Raw genomic sequence first — 23,849 nt, 5'->3', positions numbered from 1 at the left:
GAGAGAGAGAGAGGAGAGAAGAGAGCGAAAGGGAGCAATTTCCTCTTTCCCTCTCCGAGGGTGGGGCTGCTCTGGAGTTCAGGAAAGCGGTCCGTTCTGTAAGCTTTGCTCTGTGCGTGTGTGTGTGTGTGCGCGTGTGCGCTTGTGTGTGTGGGGGGCGGGCGCGGTGTCCCAGGAGGACAGAGTTTGCATTGATGAAAACCCTTCCCAGCCCTTTGATACCTCTCGCCCGCCGCCCTCAAGTTTACCAGCTCAGTCCTCGGAGCATCCCGCTCGCCTGCCTCACTCACTCCGGGCCAGGATGGCTCTCTGTCTGGCCCTGCGCATGGCGCTGCTGCTCCTCTCCGGGGTCCTGGCCCCTGCGGTGCTCACAGGTAAGGGTGCTCCCTCCACTTTGCTGCCACCAGCCTCCTGGGGCCAAGAAGCACCTTGGGCCAGATTCTCCAGTGCCCGCTGGGCGGAAGCCCTTCACAGGAGACAGGGTGGCCATTTGGGGTGATTCTGGGGAGGGCTCCCATGAGAAGGGCTGCTAGGAGCTGTGTTGGATGTCTCGAGGAGTCGTGAGCCATGGGGACCATGGCCTTTGAAGTAGGAGGGCGATGTGGGGAGCAGGGCCAGGGACGTTGGCTGCCTGGGGGACATGGGAATGACTCCAGCACCTAAAATCTGAAGGCTTCTGCATCTGGGAGTCAGTAGGGGGCATCAGGCACAGGGCAAGTGGCTGAGGGGCCAGAGGCCCCAGGCCCCTGGACAGAAGGCCTCAGAGACCTGCTGTTTACTTTCCAAACCCTGCAAGCCCTTCCCTGCTGGTCTTCTGAAATGTTCTCTAAGACTGAAGACCCAGGTACTCTTCCTATCTCGGGAAAAAGTCCAGAGGGAGTACAGGGCCCTAGACCCCTCCGCAAACCCGTGAGGAGGCTAGATTTAGGCTCTGCACCGGAGCCAAAATAGCTGGCTCTAGGGTTTGGCAAGAAGGAGGGTCCCAACAGATGCGGGGAGGGTAGGCTCCTGGGACCTCAGCCCCAGTCCTGGGCGGCTCTGCACTGAGGGGCTGGCCCAGGCCGGCTTCGAAGCCTGAGAGAGAAAAGGCACAGACGGGTCACCAGTGGTCTTTCTCCTGGAAGGAAGCCATTTCTGTTGGCCATGAGGTGGGTTAAAGGAGAAGTGTTTCAGGGCCCCTGGGGCCTCCGGGGCTGAAGAAACGTGCGGGTGGGGGCCCCCTGCAGACCCTCTCTGCAGCATGGGCTTCAGGGGAGTGTGTGTGAGGCTGGTGGGACAGCCACATAAGCAGGCTCACACACCGGGAAGAAATGGGCCATGGGAAGGAGCCCCTGGGCCTGCCAGCCTCTCTCTAGATGCCCAGGAAGAAGCTTGCAGCCTGCCTTTGCTTCTAGCTCTGCCTCCTGCTGGCTGATTCTCAACCTCCCTGTGCCTCTGCCTCCCTCGAGGGGAACTGCGGGCCTACAACGGTCAGAGACAGGAGCCTTCAGGCCGGGCCGGGCATCTTGCGGTGCCCAGTAAATGTTAGGGGAATGTGTGTACACATCCCCAGCCGCTCCGCTGGGTGCAGGGTGGTCTCAGGGCAGACCTGCCTCTTCATGAAGGCTGGAAAAGCGTCCAGCCTCTCTTCTGGTGGGAGAGGTGATAGTTGGGCAAGCCAGGGGGCTGGCGTGGTGCCCCAGGAATTGGGGAAGTGACCTAAAGTGTAGGATGGCATCTTCTAGAGTGGGCACACTGGGGCTGTGATCCTTGCAGCTCCCCCACCTGCTCCCCAGTGAAATGCTTCTCCCTCCTGGTGGTCAAGGTGGGTGGAGGTGGAGGTGCTGGCCCGCCTGCCAGGGTCTGGGGCTGCCCAGACAGCTCCTGTCCAGTCTCTCTCTCCCTGAGCAGCCAGCTCTCCCAGCCGGGCCGCCGGCCAGAGGCCCTGGATCAGACTGTGCGTACACAGCCTGGGTGGGCGGGCTTCGTCTGCCGCCACAGGAATGCCTGGGGACAGCCTCGTGTTTGGCGTCGCGGGACCACGCCTGGCCTCACCCCCCTCCATGTGTCCCACCGAGAGCAGGCAGGCCAACTCCACCCCGGAGCCTTTGGGGCTCCAGCTGGCTGTCATTCTTCCTGCCCTTCTGGGAGGGAGGGCGCTTGGGAGGACTTGGGCCACCCCGCCCGGGCTGGAGGCTCTGAGCAGGTGTGTCCCAGGCTGGCAGCCCCTGCCGCTGCTCGGCGGCTGGGGGCCCGGAGCAGGCAGGCCGGGAAGGAGCGGCCCTGTGGCTGAGGGCCAGGCCCGACCTGCTGCCCTCCCTGCTGGTCTCCTGTGGCCGGGCTACTGGGGCGGGGGGAGCAGGCCAGGTTGAGCGGGCGGGAGGCCAGGGTGGGGATGAAAAGGCCCTTCATGGCCCGCACAAAGACCGTCTGTGAGCACGGGCGCCTGGCCTCGGGGCCCTGTGGTCAGAGTGAGCGTTAAACAAACTTATTTACCGAAAGGCAGGGCGGCTGGCGCGTTGTGGCTGGGGGAGAGCCCGTGGTGCCCTGGCCTGGGAGCTGTCACAAGGCCCCCCGCTCTTCTCCTCGTTTCCTCCGTCAGAGCTTGGAGTCGCAGGACGTTGCTTACTCTGGTCCTTGGAGTTGGAGTGTCATCATCAGTCCTCCTCAATCCTACTCCTTCTCTGTCCTCACGTAGCATCCCTGTGGCCAGCTCACTGCCCGCCTTCCGTGCCCAGAGGACCATCCGCCATGCCTTTGCTCACGCGGCCCTCTGCCTGGCATTTCCTGCCCCATCTCCCCCATCCTAGACGAGGCCTGATGCTGGCACACTCCCTGACATCCATCTCTGTCCACAGCTCCCCCATTGGATTCTGGGAGTGGGTGGGTTATTGTCTGTAAACTTTGTCTCCCCCTCTGACCACAGCAAATTGAGAAAATGCAGACACGGAGATGAGGCTACGACAATGCTTTGGCCTCCCCGGCGGCTGTGCCTCCTCTGCTGGAGGGCTCGTGGATGAGGCCGGGCTACAGTTCCAGCCTGTGCATGCACTGGGGCCCCCGCATGGGCTGCAGGGAGCTGGCTGGCCCCTGGGGCCCTGGCTCCTTGGGTGCACATGAGTCCTGGACCAGCCCTCGAGGGTCTCCTGTGACAGTCAGCTGCAGCAGACGCACAGCACACGGAGTGGCCTGGCCTGTGTCCTGCCCTGTCGCCCAGGGCAGAGGGGCCATCAGGGCCCAGGTAGCAGCTGGCGATGGCGATGAGAGCTACAGTTACCAACTGGTGTGGGCTGAGAGAGGCATGGTCCAACCCGTTTCCCTGGTCAGGAAGTAAAGTTGGGGGGCGAAAGTCTGCTGGGTCCCGGGTGAGGCGTGATGGAGCCAGGGTTTGGATGCAGCCCTCTTGATTTGGAAGCCCATGGGTCTAGCCCCTTGAAGGTTCAAGGACTGGCTGGGTCTTGGAAGAGGGGCCGGAGTGGGGTGTGTGCAGCAGGGACAAGGCACCCTGGGCCAGTGTGTCTGGCTGGGAGGGTTCAGGCTTCTGGGGGAGCAGGAGAGGGAGGCTGGGTCACTGGGACAGATGGAGAGAGGGCCTGGGTGTGCCCCCCGAGTGCCCACTCAGAGGGGCCCGAGATGCTCCCAGACTCCAGCTAACAGCAGAGGGGGCCTGCTCACCTGGGCCTGGCTGGTTCCAGGGAGTGAGTCCCTGCCCTCTTAGGGGCAGTGGGGCCTGTCCCTCCTCCTCCTGAGTTCTGGGCTGGTTCCCCAGACACTGCCCAGGTCGGCTGGGCCGGGTACCCGGTGGTCCAGAGGCGGCTTCCTGGCCAGGTGCCTGGCAGTTGGAGGTGAGCTTTGGCTGGCAGTGGTGGGACAGGGAGGTGCCTGCCTGCCTCTGTCTTGGCTGTGTGGTGAGCAAGTAGGGGCCAGTGGTTTGTCCATTTATCTGGAGAGACAGGCAGTCCGAGAGCCCTGGACCTCAGGGCCTGGCAAGCAGTGGGGACACTCAGGCCTTTTCTCTGCCCAGCGCCCTGGGAGCCTGAGGCAAGCACGGCTGGGACCTGAAGCCTTCCAGGTGGCTGCATCGCTGCAGACTCCTGCCCTCCAGGCAGCGACAAGGGAGGCCTGACAGGGTCACTTGCCCCCTGCTCACAGGGTGGTCTTCGCAGTTGGTGGGGGGCCAGAGTGGCCCCCAGACACCAGCACTGCGGTTCAGCCTTGGGCCCTGCGAGAGGGCAGCTTCCCCCACTGGGTGCAGGGGCCTTCCGCCCCAGGAGGCCTCCTTGTCAGGGGTGTTTCTGAAAACGGGCGCCGGCCTGGGAAGCCATGGGGAATGTGACAGTGCTCCCTGCCTGCCTCAGAGCTGACCCGGCAGAGATGCAGGGGCAGGGCCTGTGGAGCCCAGGACTTCGTGAAATTCTATCGTGAAAAGATGTTAAGTTGACAGAAAAGTTGAGAGAATACCCCAATGAGCTCCAGTAGACTATTTACCCGGCTTCACCAATGACCAACACATTCGCTCTTCTGTCTTCCTGCCTGTCTGCACACCCACCTATCTGTCTGAATGCTGAGCCCTCTGAGGGCAAGTGCAGCCACCAGGCCCCTTTGTCCCTAAATACTCCCAAGAACGAGGATATTCTTACGAAACAAGAACCAGTCATCCCCATCAGGAAATGAACATCGACACAGAACTAAACCACGGCCTCACTCACACTTCACCCACGGACCCCCATCATGTCTTTAGAGAGCAGCCCCCACCCCCCTTCCAGGAACATACATTGCAGTCAGTTGTCACATCTCCTTAGTCTCTAATCTGGAATAATTCCTCAACCTTTGTTTTTCATGAGCTTGACATTTCTGAAAACCCAGGTATTTTCAGACTGACCCCGAATCTGGGTTTAGCTAATGTCTCCTACTATTTGGCTCAAGCGGACACTGTTGGCAGGAAAGCCCCAGGAACACCTTTGTGTCTTCCCAGAGCATTCCCCTCTCCAGGAGCTGTGAGCCTGGAGGCGGGGCGTGGGTCTGGCTTGTCTGGGCCCAGGGGGAGCTCTCAGGGCTGGAGCCTGCAGGGGTGAAAGGTGCCCCCGGGACTTGCAGGTGGGCCAGCCAGGGCTGCGTTAACCAAACCACAACTTTCCTGGGAGCTTCCTGGGAAGCACACCCACTACTGCATTGTCTAGGGGCTTCAAACCCCCAGTAGCTCTAGCGCCAAGGCCCAGCTAAGCCTTGGTTTTCTGGGCTCTGAAGCAGGGCCACACGGTCCCAGCCGTAGGGCAGCGGGAGGCAGGATGGCATGTCGTGACACCCATTAGACCCATTCTAGGGGCTGGTTCCTGGGGGGGGCTGAGCATTCCTGGATCACAATCGAGATTTGGCACAGGCAGGCGTGACCCCACCAAAGCTGACGGTCAGGGCTCGGGTGGGGAGGCCTCCAGCATTGGGGTGCTGCTCTGGGTCTCCTCAGGCCAGGATCCTGGAGAAAGGATGGGCTGACTGAGGTTGGGGTGGGGTACGGAGCAGGGGTATCATGCAGACCTGTCAGCCTGCCCCTGGGTACCCCAAACCCTGCTAACCCCCAACCCACGAGCAGAGAAAGGCTCCTGAGGAAAAGCTGCCTAGGGACTAATGAGCGGACTGAACCCCAGCTTGTGTGTGTGGGGGGGTCCCCGCCCACCCTTTCCTGGGGCTCCCCTTATATTGACCGCAGACACCCCTGCCCACCCCTCGGGCCTGCTGTCTGGAGGCAGCGATGTGCTGGCATTACAGTTTCTTAGGATACGGGGCCCCTGGGCCTTTCAGCCTCAGACGCATGTGTGTGCGAGTGTACACGTGCATGTGCCAGACCCCGTGTCTCGTGGGCTGCATGGCTTTGCTCAGGTTAGGGCCACTGCCCTTGGGGTGTGGGGTGGGCCTCTCCTCTCCCCCACAAGGTCCCACCTCCTGTGGCAGTGGCTCCTCACGGGGCGCGGGGTGGACAGGGACCCCAGTTCCCGGAGGGGCACTGCCTCACTTTCCTGGCCTCTTCTCCAGGGTGCAGGCTGACCTGTCTGCCCTGCAGGGGGAGGGGGACCCTCACAAGTGTCACTTCACCCAGGCCTACAGAGTTCCCCGGTTCAGATGGGGGACCCCAGGCTCTGCCGGGAGAGGCAAAGCACCTGCCAGAGGTCCTGGGTGTGGCCCGGGTCGCCCTGCCTCCGCCGCCCGCCCAGGGCTCTCCCAGCCGTTTTCTGAGAGGGCCCGTTGGTCCCTACTCCCCGCCTCCACCCCAATCAATCTGTCCTCGCTTGGGCTGGAGGCAGCCTGGCCCCCGTGGGGGGCTCTGTGAAATAGCGGGGCTGGGGCAGTGCAGAGCCCCAGCGCCTCGCGCACGGCGCCACCTCCCAGCTGGTAACCGCGGGGGCGACGTCCCTGCCGCCCGGCCCCCAGCGCCTGTCCTTGGCCTTGCAGCCGAGGGCCCGCAGGAGCCCGCGCCCACCCTGTGGAACGAGCCCGCCGAGCTGCCGTCGGGAGAGGGCCCCCCGGAGAGCTCCAGCCCCGCCCACGAGCCCGCGGCCACCGGCCCCCCGGCCCCCACGGCCGCGCCGGGCCCCGAGGACAGCACGGCGGGGGAGCGCCTGGACCAGGGCGGCGGTACGGGTGGGGCCGGGAGGCCGGGGAGGGGAGAGGGCGCCGGGGCCGCGGCTGACGGCCCTCCGTCCTCCGCAGGCTCGCTGGGGCCCGGCGCCATCGCGGCCATCGTCATCGCCGCCCTGCTGGCCACCTGCGTGGTGCTGGCGCTCGTGGTCGTCGCGCTGAGAAAGTTTTCCGCCTCCTGAAGCGAATAAAGGGGCCGCGCCCAGACGCGGCGCAGCCCGACTCACCCCTGCGCGCCCCGTGTCTCGAGTGTGTCGGCGCGGGCGCGGCGAGCGGGCCGGGCGACAGCGCGCGACACGTGCGCCTGTGTGCGCGTGCGCTCGGGCGCCGGCGGGAGCCACGAGTGCGCGCGCCGTGCGCGTGCGCGGGGCTGGCGGGGGGGGGGGGGGGGGGGGGGGGGCCGGGGGGGGGGGGGGGGGGGGCCGGGGCGGGGGGGGGGGCCGGGGTGAGGCTGTCTGCTGGTGTGGAGGGCCGTCGGCGCTCCCAACCCGAGAACGGGTTATTTGGGGGCGAGGGCCCCATGTGTGGGCTCGGAGCCCCAGCCCTTCACCCTCAGGACCCCTGGCGACCCCTCTGCCTCAGGAAGCCCCAGGAGCAGGACGCGCCGAGGGGTGAAGCCCTGCAGCTGTGGCCCTATCCCCGCTCCCCGACCCCGCTGTCGCCCCCCAGTCCCAGGTGGCCTCCCAGGCCTGGCTGGGGTCGGGCTGAGGGTGACAGGGGCGTCGCGGGAGCCTCCACACGGTCGGCCGGCCGGCTCGTGTGTTTAGAGAAAGAAAACAAAAAGCCTTTTCAAGCTCAACTCTCCCCGCTTCAGCCCCGCGCTGGGGGCGGGAGGGTGCTGAGGGAGGGGTGGGAACCGCCCAGCCTGCACCCCTCCCCCAGCTCGGCCCTGGCGCTCCGTCCTCGTCCTCGGTCCTGCCCTCCGTCTCCCACACTTCCCAGGAAGCCTACCTTTTATAACACAGCGATTTAAAGTAGTGGCTGAGCTGCTCTGGGCGCCGCACGGGAGTCAGAACCCCGTCCCGGAAGGCCCGGAGCGGGGACTGTCTGCAAACGCCCCTGATGGGCGGCTGGGAGGACCCCACGGGTGGGGCCGGGTGGAGGGGGCGCTCCTCCTCCTGCTGTTTTTCACCCCCCGTCTCCAGCAGCTGCCTCGGCCTCCTTGGTGTCCCTGAGCTCCTGGCTACACCTGTTCCAGCTAAGACCAGTTTCCTCCTCCTGGACACTCCAGATGTGCGCACGCGGTGCCCACACACACTCCCCAAACACATCAGGGGTTAAAACTTTCTGCTTGCGAAGGCCTGCTATAAAACTGACCAGTTTTCATGAAACTGTTTAAATTATTTCCATTCACATAACCTCCAGCAGCCAAAGCCCCCATTACAACGGATGATCCAGGTCAGGATGCTGTTTCTCAGCTTCAAAAAGAAAAGCTGGACCACAGCCAGGACCAGCGGCCACCTCCCACCCTTCCTCCCCTGACCCCCACCCCAGGAGCAGCGTGGGGCTCAGAAACGGCCCATCTCCCCCTCCCCCTACTCCTGGGAGACTCAGGGGTAGGCGCTGCCCGCTGGGGTGCAGCACAGAGGCGTCCCTTACTGGGACGGGGGTCCCTCTCCAGCTGAACCCGTGTGTTGCACATGAATGCATCTTCCAGGGATCCACTCATTTCTCAAAGGATCTGAGGTCTGAAGACACCGAGAGCCGTGCTGCGGCCTGTGGGAAGATGCTACCAAGTGCCGCTTGATCTGAATCGTGGGCTTCTAACGTCTCCTGGCAGAAAGAGGGTGTCCCAGGCAGGCAGGGCGGGGTGGGGTCAGAGTCAGGGGCCTCCACATTCCAGGACTGAAGGGAGGGGTCGGGGTCGGGGGTAGCTCTGAGGGCCAGCTGGGCTGGGGCAGGAGCTGCAGCCTCAGGGTAACGGGCTACTTCTAGGAAGGGGGAGGAATGGTCCAGGCCAGTGACTGGCCAGGTAGGAAGCCCAGCCCCACGCCCAGTGGTCAGCTCCCGTGGGACCACTGCAGTCCCGCCGTGGTCTCTCCAACCTGCCTTCTCGCTTCCACTGCAGCAGAAGGGCATCCCCAACTCCCTCGGAAGTCTTCTTCTGTTTCTGAAGTCCTTCCACTAGTGGAGGCCCCAATCCACTTCCATCCTGAGGCCCCAAGCCCGGCAGCTTCCCCCTTCACCCAAAGCCTCCTCATCCCCCTCCCTGGACAAGCCTCCTCCACTGACCTTGAAGGGGGCTCCCCTCTCCCTGTGCAGAAGCAAACACCTGATTCCTGTGTGCACCCAGGGCAATAAAGAGTAGACTTTCACCTCCTTTATTTTGTACATGATGCTTCTTTTAATGCAGCCAAAAATGATATTTGCTTTTCTCGGAACCATAACCGATACAGAATGCAGTGACCAAGTCATTCCTTACAACACCTGGGCTCCTAAAGGGTCAGAGACACAAGTTACATCCAGCCTGTCAAGGAGCCAGAGACGCATGGGCCCTCAGCCAAGCTCTGGTAGGCCTGCCAGGAGGCAGGGCCTGGCCGTGCAGCCAGAGGCTGGCGAGGCTTGGGGAGGGGGTGGACAGAGGCGGTTGGTCCCTCAGTTCTTTGAATCAGGACCAAGGGCTGCCCATCAAGCTCACTGGGCAGGGGTGGTCCACCTGCACGCCTGGTGGATTCTGACAGCTTCTGGGGAAGACAGGGCACGTGCAGGGGGTAATGACAATCATCACCTTCGCACCTGCCCTCAGCCAAGGACATCCTGGGTCTGGGGCCTCTTCCAGGGCCTGGGGAGGCCCCCGGAGCATGCCAACCCCCGCCACCCCCTCTAAGAGCCCGGAGGGAGTGATGGTGTAATACTGTTTAAAATATACTTTCCCGTTTACAGATGCAGCAGAGCAGACACGTGGGCTCCCCTCCTCCAGCGTGGGAGCAAGGGGCCAGGACACGCGAGCACGCACCACGTGGCAGGGACGAGGGCTGGGGTGGCTCCTGCACTGGGCGCCCCGGTCACCCCCTGCGCCTGGGGAGGCACTGGCCTTCCCCAGAGCCCCTCCACCATCCATCGGGGTTCACCCGCATCCCCGCCAGGCTGGGGGCCGGGGGTCATTGCCGGTTTCGGCTGCCCAGCTTCCTGCGGTCCTTATTCTGGCTGCGCTGAGGGTCGTCCATCTTATGGACACGGAAACACTCCTTGAGGTTCTGGGACCGGATCTTGGGATTCAAGATCTCCTCAGTCATGTTGCTGGGGAACCAGCCTCTCTCCTGGTCGTGCAGACGCTCGCCAAAGATCCACCCTGCGTGGGGAGGGGACGGGGGTCAGGCACTCTCGCAGGGGTGCAGGCTGGGCCTCCCTGCAGGCTGGGGCTCCCGTCTGGGTGGGGAGCAGAGCGAGGGAGGCGCGGGAGAGCCAGCCGGCCTCTCCAGAGGGCCCTGCTCCGAAAACTCCTGCCGGAGATGCTCAGACCCGGTTTGTCCCCCACATGCCACCCGGACGCCCTCCTCAGGAGCATAGTGTGTGTGCACAGGCCATGACAGAACAAGCGTGCTCTAAATGCATTGCCTTCGGAACCCATTCCCAAGCCCTCAGCAATCCTGGATGAGGCCAGGAGACCCCAAGGGCCGGGTCCCAGGGCGCTGGTGCGGGTGGGAGCTGACCACTTGGTTACCCAGCCTGGAAGCCCACCACCACCCTCTTTTTGGGCAGCCCTCCCTGGAGAGCTGGGGGGTCAGCTGAAGGTGGCCATCATCAACTGGCTGACACCAGCAGAGGGCCCTGGCCCTCCTTCCCTCCCCCTGAGATCACCGTGTCACTGACAGGTCCCAGGGCAGGGCTAAGACCAGGGTCTGAGGGCCCACTCTGCAGGCCACACGGGAGGGGGGCCGGGCTGTGTATTCCTCCGAGGGGAGGGGAGAGGCCCCTGCTCTTCCAGTGCAGGGCAAGCCCCTGGGATTTGGGAACAGCGGAAACGGCCTGCCCTGGAGGTACCAGCCTGAGGCCTTCCAGCCAGGACCTCGAAGGAGAGGAGGGGGTGGGGGAGGGAGATGCTTGGGGCATTTTGGGGGGATTCTGATTAGGAGCAATTGATGTAGAGATAAGGGGTCAATTTTTGGGGGTTGGGGGGCGAACCTCGTTTGGCACTGACGCCCACAGCAGGGGTGGCAGGGGCTGGGTGGGTGGCTGCTTGGCCTACACGGGGGTCAGAGCCTGGTGGTCACAGGCTCACCTGGAAGCTTGTTGCAAGTCCAGGGTCAGGGTCAGGGTGTTCCCGGCCATCACCCCTCCCTTTGTGATGGGTGGGCCCAGGCCAGGGTGGGACGAGGTGAAGGGGACGTGGAGCTGGGCGCTCGGGCCTAGTGCTAAGGGGGAGGGCAGACCTTGGAGCTCCAGGAGAGGACAGCAGAGGCACTGGGCATCCCGGGGGCCCCGAGCGGGAGATGCGCCAGCCCCGGGCCTCACCATCCTCAGTCTTCTCCAGGATGTTCAGGATGTCGGCCAGCTCCAGCGTCAGTTCATCCGGCTGCTGGGCCACGTACGGGTGCACACACTGGACCTGGGGGCAGTCTGGGGGCGGGGAGAGGGAGGTGGCATGCCCTCATCACTGTGTCACCTGCCCTGCCCGGTGCGCAGGCAAACCCTTGACACCCCAGCGGTGAGCAGGGATGTGTTGCCCGTCTGAGGAGCAACGCAAGACTCCACAGCATCCGCCAAATGGCTCCTGCGAGGGGGAGGGTGTGGCTGCAAAGAAATGATGACTGAAACTGCCACGAGGCTGACAAAACTGCACGGGCCAAGAGGCCGCACAGGCTGCGAGGGGCCCTCATTCCCCACTTCACAAGGAACTTTGGGGACCTGGGTTGTGGCCCTGGGAGCAGCTCCGGGACAGTCAGGACTTGGGAGCCTGGTCAGGCAGCTGGACTCACACTCTTTTATATTCTGTAAGGTTTTCAGACAACGGGCGGCCCCAAAGAACACTGGTGTTTGCCTCTGGGCCCAAATCCCTCTTGGTTTCCACTCGGTAGCTGTCACTTAAGACCCAGTGACTTTTATTTCTTCATTAACCCTCCAAATGTTCGCCAAGCTCAGGCTACGCCCATGTCCTCCATTGGCTACTCAGCTTGCACTTGTAGAGAGGACCCTCAGGCAGGCCCAGCGGCTTCCCGGAGGCCACGCGGGCCTCTGGGACACTGGCCTGGAAGCCCAGCCCTTCGGGTGGATGCAAGGACCTGATGCCACCACGGCCTTGGCTGCCCCGCCCAGCAGGTGCCCCCTGCCCACCGGACCGCTTACCCAGCAGCCGGGACGTGAAGGACACAAACTTGGTTCTCCGGTTGGGGGCCAGCGAGGTCATCCACCGCTTCATCTCGCTCCTGGGACATGGGGAGAGGACACATGTTCAACCGTGGAGCCAGAGCCACCACCGAGCTGGCCACTGGGTCCTGAGCCCCGCCTGGGGCTACGGCAGGAGCGTGCCCAGAATCCGGCGGGGACGCACGGAGGGGGAGCCCTATATAGTCTCCCCAGCTTTAAAGTCTGTCGGTGAGGGCCAGCCCCCCTTGACACCTCAACAGAGTGCAGGCCGGCTGCCCTGAAGCCACTGCCTGTGGGAAGTGTACACTGGGGAAGGTGGACGTGCCTCCCCACCTGCCCCAGGCGTTGAGAACTGGATGGAGATGGGGAGGGCAGCACCTGTGAGTCTGGGGGGGCCTGGTCTGCACATAGAGCCTCTGTATGTCAGGTGCTGGGCCCCACGGCCACAAAGCCTCTCCCCACCCATCTCGTCTGTTCCTCTCAGAGGCTGGACTGCAGGGTAGGTGGCCTGGCTGCTCAGAGAGGTGATGAGGTGGCCCTGAGGCCACACAGCAACAGGGGCTCACCAGTAAGCATGGCCCAAGGGTTCTACATCTCATGGGGCCCAGCTAGAGTCTGAGGCCCAGAGGGAAGACACACACGTGCACACGCACACACGTGCACACATACGTGCACACATGTGCACACAGGCACCCCCAGCAAGTGCAGCCACCCCCCCAACAGCCCCACACCTGGATCCTAACTCCCTGCAGAGTCTGGGGGCAGGAAGGACAGTGGGTGCGGAGCCCTGGAGCCGGCTCCACCTGGAAGGAGACTCGGAGCGCCTCGGGCGGGCGTCACAGGGTGCGGGTGGCCCTGGGCACTCACTGTGAGGATGCCTTCAGCATGTAGGTGGCCTCCCGGTCATCGGCGTTCTCGAGCAGCCGCAGGATGAACACGTTGGCCAGCGTCTGGCCCTGGTCCTCCAGCTCCTCCACGCGGAGCAGGCCCCGTGGGGCCGAGTCAAACACCTGGTACTTGTCTCTGGGGACCAAGGGTGGCCGGGCAGGTGTGTGAGTCCCAAGGAGACCCGGGGGTTCCGGGGGATCCGCCCCAACCCCAGCCAGCCAGCAGGACTGACCCCACTGCTCTGGCCACTCCTCACCTCCTTCTGGAAGCCCCCCACCTGAACCCCTCCCTTGGTGTGGCCAGTGGACACGGGACCAGCACCAACAATGTTGCAGTCACCCCTCTACTGAGCTCCGACAGTGCATGCACTGAGCTGGGCTCCCCATATCCAAGGAGTGAAACCCTCGCTCAACAGCAGGGGAAACTGAGGCTCAGGAGCTTTAAATAAGCTTGCCCAAAGGCCCAAAGCTGGACAAGAACGGAGCAGCCCTTTAAACCCCAATCAAAGTCCGACCTCTCTCCCGCCACCCTGCCGGCCGACCCCCGGCCACAGATAACCCTGTCCTCTCCATGCCGCCCTCCCCGTGCCGGCCGCCAACCGCCGATGCCCCCCTCAGGCCAGCTCACCCCGGGATCTGCCGGCAGATCACCAGCAGGTCGTTGAAGAGGAAGAGGTAAATATCCTGGAAGAGCTTCTTGGTCCGCAGGGTCCGGGATGTCTTGGGGCCTGACATCTGCTGCAGCTCGCCCTGCTTCAGCAGCCAGCGGGAGTGGGAGATGATGGGCACCGACTGGGCGGGGGGCGGGGGGGGGGGCGGTGTCAGACGGCGTGGCCCTCCACGCGCCTCCCAGAGGCTCCCCCGCGGCCCTCACTGTGCTGCTGTGTATATGTGTCTAAGCGTATCCATGTGTACTGTATGTGTTTGTGCACACATGTGCGTGGGTGTGGGCGCCTCTGTGTGTGTCGTCATCCCCTCACCACGCTCGGCCTGTGTGATGCAGAATCAGGGGAGGGGCTGAGTTCACAGGGAGAGGAAAGAACTGGGTACCACGGGGCCAAGAGGCCCAGTCTGGGGTCCCCACTCTGGGGCTCAAGGGTGGGCGGCCTGGCAGGAGGAGCTCGATGGGGGGCCCAGAAAGCCACGTCTGCATCCTCGATTGGGGCTTGGCTCCCACATCCAGGGCGACCAGAAACCCAGGCCGTACGGCCCTGCGGGCTCACTGATGCCTGAACCTTTAGGTAAAGTTGGGGGAGAAGATTTTCAAATCCCCCAGACTGGAGAGTCCCTGGAATGGTCCCTGTCATGTACTTCATGCTCAAGGTCACACAGCCAGTAAATGAGAGCAGGATCCAGACTCCAGACTCGGGCAGGCAGCTCCCGGGTCCCTGCCCACAGTCTCTAGGGAGACAGTCTAGGCCAGTGTGATGGAGCCTGGTGACCGGGACAGGCGGGGCCTCGGTGGACGTGACACTGCACTGAGACCCAAGGGTGGCATTCAGCAGGCCTGGCCAGTGACCAATGCTCCAGCCGGCTGGGCTGGGCCAGGACAGGTGGACGGGAGCAGGCTCACCTTGATCTTAAACTCCATCTTCTTCTGAATGCTGATCATCTGCTCCGTGCGGCTCATTTTCCTGACGCCCTCGTTGCATGATTTTACCACCTGGGACACGAAGGAGGACACGTCAGGCCACCGGCAGCCAGCTGTCACTGGCCACTTCCTTCTGTCCACTCAGGTCCCAAAGGGCTAAACAACCACTGGGACCCGACACTGTGCCCACAGCTGAGACTGGCTAGTCTCAAAAGGACAGCAGCTCCTTTCTCCAGCACCTTCTGGAAAAAAGGCCAGTTGGAAAACCTGTCAGGCTGTTAGGTATGGCTCTCGGTTCTGGTGGAGAAAGTTAGTGGCCTTGTCCTCACTTGGAAGTAAACCCCAGGGAACATAAAAGAGGATGCCGACCCCTCGCATCACCTAGAAAGTGAATTAGATGTCCTTTCCCATCTGTCAGATTGGAAGAGGCAGGCAGACAAGGCTCCAGGCTGGCCAAGCTGTGGGGACATGGGCCCTGTCACCCGCTGTAGGGGAGAGCAGATTCCCCACCTTCCTGGAGGCAGCCCACGTACCGAGAGGCCCAATAAATCGCATTAACTGGGACTTCTGGGGACTCACGTGGAAAAACCAACATTCCACACCGGATCACGGGTGTTTAGAACAGAGCCCGGCCCCGGCAGGCACTCAGCAGTCGTGCATGAGGACGGTGCCCAAAGATGTCTGCACAAGGATGTTCCTGGCAGTGTAGCTTAGAATGAGGAAAACTGTCACCAACCTAAATGTCCACCAACTGGGACTGATGCTAATATATCTGTATAACCCTGTTCCTCGAAATCATTAAAAATTGCAATAATTTTGCATGCACTAGAATGGAGAGCAAAGCTGGCTTATAAACCACAATCCCTTTTTGCAAAGAATACAGTTGTGTGTGCAGGTGTCTGTTTAGAAAGAGGTCTGGAAGGGCACGCCCCAGCATGTCAGCAGGGGGTGTGGGATAACTGATCTTTACCATCATCTTTTTACTTACGAGCACTTTGTGTTTTTTTTTTGGAATTGAGCAGCAATTACTTTTATACATTAGAAAAAAACCCACCTTTATTTTTTTAAAAAAAGTAAACTATGAGAAACAAGAGTACACTTTCATTACAAGGAGAAAAAAAGGGAGATGATGGTGGAAAAGAACTTAAGGAATAGAAAGTGTTCGCCTGGCCCCCAGCTGACCACAGGAAAAGCCCTTGGAGCACGTGGGCCTCTCACAGGCCGTAGCATCACTGGACTCGCCTTCTGGGGCTCAGTGTGGCCAGCTGCCCGGTGGGGGCCAGAATGGATTCCCGTCGGATCAGATATGTGAGTTCCGGGGGTGGGCAGATGGCCCAAAGATGCTGCCCCACTCCCAGGTCACTGGCCCTCCCTGACCAGCCGGCTCGAGGCTCCAGCCTTTCCCCACGAGGCTATGAGGGGAGCGCTGTTTCCCCCCAGTATTCAAAGGGTGCCAGAAGGATTTTGGTGGCCAACTGGTCTGAGTAACGGACATGAGGAGAGGCCGGGGTAAAATGACTTAAGAAGTCCTCTTGGCTCCACGTGGCTTAGACCCACCATCAGACGCCCACGGGCCTAGTCCTTTTACTAAGCTGCTGCTGCCGGAAAGAGAGCACCAGGCTCTCGTCCATCACGGATCACTAGCACGACAACGTCGCCCTCGCACAGCTGCCAGGAGCTGGCTCTCAGCTCCAGCTGACACCAGAAGCCAAACACACGAGCCAGTGCTTTAAGACAGAAGGATCCACGTTAGCCCAGCGCTGAGAACAGACACATTCTCTGACCCCTCCTGCATGACCCCTACTCTGCGGGGGACTCCCAGGAGGAACGCTTCTCTCCGAGGACCAGGCGCGGAGATGGGCTCGGCAGGGCCAGTGTGTCCTTCCACAGAGAGAGGGGAGGGGCCGCCCGAGAGAAGGGCAGAGGCGCGGAGGAGGAGAAATGCATGGGGCAGGTTGTGTCCGGGCACAGGGACGGCCAGAGCCAGCGTCAGCAGGTGTCACAGGTGGGAAGACACCGGAAACAGGCAAGGACAAGCGTGGGCTCTCTGAAGCGCCCCAGACGCCTGTGGTGAGCAGCTGATGAGAGAGACCAGCCTGAGGGCAGCAGCAGAGGCCAACACGGGTACAGAGTGCCCAGCAGCTGCCTCCTCCACCCCGGGCACACCAACAGCCCGGAGTGGAGAATGAGGACATTGCATCCTGCTCAGGCCACACCGACGTATGTTTTAGACCCAATGACTTTTCTGGATTGCAAAAGTAAACAGTAAAACGAATTTGCATTTCCCAAAGACACACTGACACACGAGGGAGCAGGAGCAGGAAGGCGGGTCCAGATGAGGAAAGCAGGTCATCAGGAAGCAAGAAAGAAGCACGACTCACCAGTTCCAGTTCTTTGTGAGCGTCCAAGGCGGTGCATTCGCGCTCAGACCTCTCTTCCACTCTCTTCAGGATGTTCTGAGCACAGGGAAAGCCTGCATTAATATTCGTCACGAACAGCCTCTCCTCCCCTCTCCACCCTGCCTTGCAGTGGTGGCCTCCTTGCTGCACCGGTCCTAACAGCCTCACGTGGCTGTGACATCCATGTACAAAAACCCCGACCAGGTGACGGACAGAGGGCAGGAGAACCCTCAGCCGGGCCGAGGGCTGAGCATCCTGACCCAAAGCCTTGCCCGGCTCTAAAATGCGCGCCAGGAGTCAAAGCCTCCCAAGAGGATTAACCATGGGGACCAAGTTCAATGCAGGTCAAAGCAGAGGAGGCGACCATGTGCTGGTGGGGCAGGCAGGGATGCCCAGGGCCAGCCCTGTCCCCAGGGGGAGCCCAACGCTCACGGTGGGCACCAGGGGCTTCCCCACCCTGTCCTCTGGGATCGTCATTTGAAGGCAAGTCACAATGACCCCGAGGCTTTGTTAACTCCGTTTTATTGATAAAAATGTCTTTTTTCTAATGGTTCCATTTTCTTGAATTAACAGAAAATGATGCTCATGTTGCCTCTGTCTGTAAATTGCAAGTCTGCCTCACCCTCCAGACTTCACACAGTCTCTGCCTAGCCGTCCTCACCGGGCCCAGATTTTCCGATCTGCTTTTGTCCCATAAGGAGGTTTGGGTGCATCTGAGCACAACCCACCCGCCTCCACCTGCCGCGTGCGATGGCGGCCCCACGAACGTCTCCAGCACCTCTCTCCTGGGCTCCAGACCAGACCTAGACCCCTCCCACTGCCTGTCTCGCCCCACCCCGCTGCCACGTCAGAGACCCAGGGTCATCTCAGACTCTCCTGGGGCCTCCCTCACCGACGTGGGGCCACCAAACCCTGTCGGTAACGGTCCCCTTACTCCCAAATCTATCTCTCATGAGCAGGCTCAGGCTCCACCTTTTCCCATTGGAATGAAGCTCCCATCCAACTAGGTGGGTCCTGCTCGTGGCCTCAGACGGGATGGTGCACGTGCCCCCCATGCCAGCTGCCTCTCTGGGGACCCCTGTACCCCACCTTATGCAGTGACGGGCATTTCTCCCTGGAAGGCCCTCACCCCGGCTTCCCCCGCAAACACGCTTCCTCTGAACCTTCCCTGGCAGCCCCCCAGCCCGCCCGGGCCCCCCCACCCCCGATCCACTGTTTTCCTCATGACAACGTTAAGGTAGGTCTTGACCTTTGCTTTGTTGGTTGTCATCAGACAAAAGTTAGATTTTTGTATGTCCATATATGCTCTTTTCCTATAAAATTTCTTAAAACGTTTTCTCTCTGCATCATCAGGAAACGTGACTATCTTCTGATTCAGTTTTTCCAAGTTAAAAACAAAATTCACCCGTGACTCCTTCATTCCCCAGCATCCTGTGACGTGGGGTCGCCCTCGCTGTGTTCCCACAGTGCTCTCACCTGCCACCCCGGGAGTGGCTTCTTCCAACACCAGTTTCTTTGGTCTCGGGCCATGAGCCCCTTCCTCCTGGGGCGGCTCCGACCTCTCCTCCCCACCACGCTGCTTCTCCCCACGGCCTTTGGTCTCCCACCTGCCTGACCTCTGACCTCCTCTAACTATGGCTCACAGGTCACCATCTCAGCTCATTCCCCTCAGAGCCACAGTGGGTCCACACCATCCACTTCATCTGCTTGGTGGCTTCCCTCCGCTCAGGACGGGGGTGAACACGCCCACCAGCATGCGGCAGGCACAGGGGTCTGTGGCTCCTTGGAGCCCCCCTTTCAGGAAATCTCATCCTCTCCAGGCCCCCTGACCCCAGCTCCCTGAGTCCGCGTCCCCCCTCACTGCTGTTCCTTCTTGGGATGGCGTCCCAGGGCCGGGTGTCGGGAGCCCTGTCTCTTTCCTGGGAGGTCTCTCGGATTAACTGCCACCTCGACGCCCAGAGTTCCCGCCCTGACTGCCCCCTTTAACTCTACACCTGGATGGCCAACTGCTCAAAGTCATCTCAAACTCAGGCAGTTCAAGCTCAAACCCTGACGGCCCCGACCCGGTCGCCCCACCTCGGGAGACGGCAGCATCTCCTGAGTCGCTCGAACTAGAAGATTCCTTTCCTTCCCTCTCACTCCACAGTGGCAAGTCCACGTCTCAGGTCACTGATTCTCCTCCAGGATCTGCCCCCTAGGCCCTGCTAAGCCATCTTTTTTTCTCGAATTGCTTCCTAACCCTCCCTCACTTCACTCTTGCTCTCCCGCCTGTCTCTCTCCACAGGGCAGCCACTGTGAGCTCTTACAAATGTCAGTCAGGCCAGGTGCCTCCCATCACACTGAGGATAGAGCCTGTGTCATATCAGCCCTGTAGGCCCTCTGGTTGGTCTCTGCCCACGTCTCCACACTCACTCCCTTCCGTCATGTTCCCCCAGCTCACTGCTCACCTTCCAGCTGCCCCAGGACCTTTGCACAAGCAGTCCCCTGTCACCTGAATGGCTCTTCCCTAACAGCCAAGTCTTAGCTTAATTGTCACTCGTTCAAGAGTGTCTCCTGTCCCCCAACTGGCAGTGGCTAGGCATTCACCCCCTGTTGTGTCACACTGTTTCACTGTCCTCGCAGTCATGACCACTTCCGGGCCATGTCTGTTTGTCAATCTCCACCCTTAGAAAGTGGCTCCCTGGGAGCAGGGGCTGGGTCCCGTACCGCTTGGCACACAGTGGAAGCTTATTTAGGATTTGTGGAACAAATGGACTTCCTAGAAAGCTAGCAGAGACGGGGAATGAGCAAAGGGAACGGTCTGCGGCAGCAGAAGCATGCCCAAGTCCGGGGTGCATGGCTAGGGGGAGAGGCCGGTACCTGGACCAAGAGCTTGAGGCGCGTGATCCTCTGGAAAGGCAGGATGAGGAAAGAGGAGAGGGGCAGCCCCCTGCACTTGGGGTCGAGCTCCAGCTGCGCAATCAGCTCCCGGAAGGCTGCCTTCTCCTGGCTGGGGACAGAGACGCGAGAGTGGGTCTCTGGCTCGCGGGTGGCATGAATGGGGGCGCTCCCTTCCCATCCAGAGCCTCGGAAGACCCAGACAGCCCACGGGCATGGAAAACACGCTGATCTCTTCTTTTTTTCTGGAAAATTAACTGATCATGTACAAGTCACATAGCCATCATGGCTTCACACGCCTGGCCCATGGAGACTTAGCCGAATATGTCGTGTGCGGGAGGCAAGGATTCCTTGCGTGCCCAAGACTATGAATCGGACACACAGTCAATGATTTACCCAGCAGGACACCGCGGCAAGGTGAACCCGCGGAGGGACAGGAACAGGCAGCACGCTGGCGGTGACAGAGGGAGAACCTGAGCTACTCCTGCCAGGCAGGCATCTCGTGTGCAGCCCACCTCGGCAGGGGGCCGGGTCCACAGGGACGAGGACTCCGGGGAATGACTGTGGGGGATCGGACCCAGGCCACCGACTGTGCGTCATCAGGGTCACAGCACTCTGCCCTTTCCCCAGGCCGAGACAGTCTACACTCGCGGGGCCCGCCCCCTTCTGAAATATCTCCTGCATGCTCGTCTTCTCAGTGTTTGTCCTCAAAAATGGCATCCTGATTCCCTCAAATCCCAATTTTCAATGAAACATAAAATACCCAAACCCCCGAAGACTCGAGCTTTAAAACGTCCACAGTTAACAACGCATCTTGACGGAAAGGCCCAGTGAAGTGTAACGTTTAGACGTGAGGCTCGGGGAGTCTGCTGGGGCTCCCGAGTCGGCTAAGAATACCTCACTGGTTACACTGTCGTCGAAGCGTGGCACAGAAACGCAAAGAATTCAAAAGAGGCAAGTTGATGAGAAATTATGTCAGCAATCGAAACCCCAATTAAGTTTGCCACGTGGGCAGACGAGCAAGAAATTCTTGGGCGTTGCTGGATAACCAGCAAAAAGACTCCCGCTCACCCCATTCTTGCCTTTGTCTCCAGTTCAAACCGCTTTCTGACGTCCTGGGCCTTGAGATGTTACCCTCTTGGCCTCAGACTCTTTTCTAAACCTCACAGAGCTCTGCATGGCCGTCCTGCACACAGGACCCGTGGGCGCCGTGGCTGACTGTCCTGGGGTCAACGTTTCTCGAGTGACACCGAAAGCCCTGGAATGTGCTGGGCTTGCATACCACCCTGGGAAAGCAGAGGTCCAAGGACCGCCCCCCACGCCCTTGGCTGTGCCAGGTCATGGACCTGCGGCCTGGGCACACTCACAGCAGCTGCTTGTAGGTCCGCTCCTGGTACGTCTGGTTGCTGACGTAGGTGATATAGACGGAGAAGTGGTTGGCTGCGTAATGGTGCACGATGTCGCACACGTCCGAGATGACAATGTTCTCCTCCATCCGGCGCTCCAGCTCCAGGAGGAACCTGCGGGAGGCAGGGGTCGGGTTCAGGGCGCCCGGGTGGGGAGACTCAGGATGCATCCCCACCGAGGGGCCTGGCTCAGACAAACCGACAAACAGGACACGATGAGATCCCAGCACGGGCGGCACATTTGGTCATGTCAAGGAATTATTTGTTCAGTTTTTTGGGTGGATAATAGCGCTAGGAGTCTTTTTAAAACAGAGGGAGACCTTATCTTTTAGATACCTACTGATGTGTTTACAGATGAAATGAAATGACGGTGGGGGGTTGCTTCAGAAGGATCCCGTGGGTGGCGGATGTGGGTGAACCTTGATGCTGAAGCGTGGGCTCCTTACACTGGTGTCTCTACTTCTGCATGCTTGGAATTTTCCATAATAAAAGATAAATAGGCAAATAAAAAGACAGCTCTCCCCCAGTGAGGGTAAAGCAACAGAGGCCAAGGGGTCTCCGAGGCCGCTCTGGTCTCAGTCAGCTCTCTCCTCTGCAGCCCACCGGGCGGGGCTGCCACAAGGAGGTGGCAGACTGCGAACAGAAAGGTGGGCTGTCCGTGTGGAGGAGGGACCCACCCAGCAGCTCCCAGGGTGCACCCCACGGGGGTGGAGAGGCTCCTACTGCTGGGGAAGGGCCCCCGCTCTGCCGCACCTCAGTTTCACATCTGAACTCACAAGGCTGGAGCAGCTGCTCCAAAAGCTGAGCTTTGCACTTTGAGCTGCAAAACTCTACAGCCTCCAGTGAAAACGATAAACGGATCTTTTGTCCTAACAAGACGGTTGGAATTCATTTCTTCTTTGCAAGAGTCAATTAACAGAAGTCTTTTCCTCCGCCACTTAAGCTCATCCCATCCTTCATAGGGGCAAAACAAAAGCACAGTTCTAGTAAGCACGGCCACGAGCTGTGGCGCACGCCATCGAACTGGAGGACAGAGCACGAATCCCGGACCATGCTCTGCACTGGCCCCCAGGGGGTCTTGGGGCCCTGCACTCACCAAGCCACGGCTTGATGACGTCGGGATAAAGAACCGCTTACATGGACATCCGGGACCCGGTCGTGAGCCTCACCACAGACCAGCCTGACTGTGCCCGACACACGGAGCCCTTGTGCTGGCGGGAAGGGACCTGCAGATAGCAGGCCTATCCAGGGGGATGTGACTGGCTACCCCACTGGGAGAGGTGGTAGATGTTTGGGTTTACATATTTACTTACATCTTATCATAGAAAATTCCAAACAAAAAAAGTAGAGAAGCCAGTGTAATGAGCACTCGCCACCCGCTTTAGCTGTGCCCCAGGTGAGGAGAGAAGGTTCTGGAAGCCAGGCCCCAGAGGGCCCTGAGTGGGTGGCTCACCGCTCGCTGACGGCCATGACGTCCAGGACATTGGAGAAGAGGATGTGCGCCTCGGACGGGTGCAGCATCTTCTTCAGCCGCTCGTTCTCCATGAAGTGGGACACGAGCAGGCTCAGGCTTTTGTAGTAGGATGCCTCGGAGGTGACCAACTCGAACATGGCCTGCGTCGGGGACATGGGGCAGAGCAGCCGTCACCACCGAGGACTCACCCTCCAGGAGGGTGCCTGCCCCATTCTCAGACAGAGACGCAAAGGGAGGCTTGGCAATGGTTTGAAAAGTCAAGAAAGACGCATGCCGAGGCCTGTGTTGGGAAGGGTGCGTGCAGGAAGGGGCTTCCAGACGTTGGTGACAGGTCCAGCGGCCACACCCTTGGAGGGGAAGCTCTCGTGGCTGACTGTGGTGAAACTGGAGGCAGCCTAATGTCCAAGACACAAACAAGGCAAAACAAAAGGAGCCCCGACAGCGGCTAAGGGTGAGCCGGGTGTGTTTCCTGGTGCAGGGTGGGCGTGCAAGTCATCGGGAGAGGGACTCCCCTTCCACATGCCCAGAAAGATGTCTGGAAGGAAATGGGCCACCATGTTGACCACAGGCATCAGCATGGGGTGGAATTTGAGGGTGACTGTTAGTCTTTCCTTTTTTACCCTTTAAATTGTCTGAAAATTGAAAAATGAGCCTGTCTTACTTCTTTCGTGGTCTGATCTCATCATGTAATCGGTAAAGCAATTTCATTTTGGAAAAGAGAGAGAGAAATCCATACTCTAACACACTTTTTGAAGGCAGCTTTATCCCATATTGTGATTATTCCCTGACTGTGGAGCCTAGAAACCAACAAAACTAAGCCAAGCTCGGTCCTCTGGAGCATCATCCTGTGAAGCGCAGACAGCGGATCACAGCCCCTCCTGAGACCACCCTGGGACCTTCCTCCCCCATCACCCCCACTCTCCTCCACCAAGGGCGGGCTCAGGTTCCACAGTGGCTGCCCAGAAGGGACAGCGTCGTGGTGTGAATTGTAGACCCCCCAAAAGCTGTGTCGACATCCTCACTTAAGGCACTTGTGAATGTGACCTTATTTGGAAAAAGGGTTTTTCCAGATGTAGTTAAGGATGTCAAGGTCAGGAGAGCCTCTGGGGTTAGGACCGGCTCTAAACCCAGGGACAGGTGTCTTTTTAAGAGAGAGGAGGAGGGAGACGTGACCCAGACACACAGGGAAGGCAGACACAGACGGGAGGGGTGCGGCCGCAAGTCAAGGAAGGCCTGGAGCCACCGGAAGCTGCAAAAGGCAGGATTCCCCGGAGCCTTCAGGAGAGCGTGGCCCTG

The 23,849-nt window shown here is 60.6% G+C and overlaps 2 protein-coding genes across 4 annotated transcripts in view; one reads left to right on the top strand and one right to left on the bottom strand.

The window, feature by feature from the left end:
- Positions 1-243: 243 nt before the first annotated feature.
- On the top strand, positions 244-6,839 carry SNORC (secondary ossification center associated regulator of chondrocyte maturation). The gene is made up of 3 exons (XM_046644991.1): positions 244-374; positions 6,427-6,609; positions 6,685-6,839. The coding sequence occupies exons 1-3, from the start codon at positions 302-304 to the stop codon at positions 6,792-6,794; spliced, it is 366 nt and encodes a 121-aa protein (XP_046500947.1). The 5' UTR covers positions 244-301; the 3' UTR covers positions 6,795-6,839.
- A 2,093-nt stretch (positions 6,840-8,932) lies between these two features.
- The window catches only part of NGEF (neuronal guanine nucleotide exchange factor), a 105,014-nt gene continuing 90,097 nt past the window's right edge, over positions 8,933-23,849 (bottom strand). For all 3 annotated transcript variants that reach the window (XM_046644989.1, XM_046644988.1, XM_046644990.1), the window contains 10 exons: positions 22,533-22,693; positions 21,041-21,193; positions 19,656-19,785; positions 16,779-16,853; positions 14,380-14,469; positions 13,435-13,598; positions 12,787-12,942; positions 11,899-11,978; positions 11,068-11,172; positions 8,933-9,904 (listed from right to left, as the gene is read on the bottom strand). In XM_046644989.1, the coding sequence (XP_046500945.1) occupies positions 9,714-9,904; positions 11,068-11,172; positions 11,899-11,978; positions 12,787-12,942; positions 13,435-13,598; positions 14,380-14,469; positions 16,779-16,853; positions 19,656-19,785; positions 21,041-21,193; positions 22,533-22,693 (1,305 nt within the window). In that variant the 3' untranslated portion in view covers positions 8,933-9,713. The remainder of the gene's footprint in view (positions 9,905-11,067; positions 11,173-11,898; positions 11,979-12,786; positions 12,943-13,434; positions 13,599-14,379; positions 14,470-16,778; positions 16,854-19,655; positions 19,786-21,040; positions 21,194-22,532; positions 22,694-23,849) is intronic.

The sequence above is a fragment of the Equus quagga genome, chromosome 17, assembly GCF_021613505.1.
Source record: "Equus quagga isolate Etosha38 chromosome 17, UCLA_HA_Equagga_1.0, whole genome shotgun sequence".
In the NCBI taxonomy this organism is placed as follows: Eukaryota; Metazoa; Chordata; class Mammalia; order Perissodactyla; family Equidae; genus Equus; species Equus quagga.
This window is presented reverse-complemented; position numbering and strand designations above follow the sequence as displayed.

Excerpts from the sequence above, each read along its gene's own strand:
- SNORC (XM_046644991.1), top strand. The coding sequence starts at position 302 with ATGGCTCTCTGTCTGGCCCTGCGCATGGCGCTGCTGCTCCTCTCCGGG. Across the intron at positions 375-6,426 it reads GGCCCCTGCGGTGCTCACAG|CCGAGGGCCCGCAGGAGCCC; the intron begins GTAAGGGTGCTC and ends TTGGCCTTGCAG. Across the intron at positions 6,610-6,684 it reads GCGCCTGGACCAGGGCGGCG|GCTCGCTGGGGCCCGGCGCC; the intron begins GTACGGGTGGGG and ends CGTCCTCCGCAG.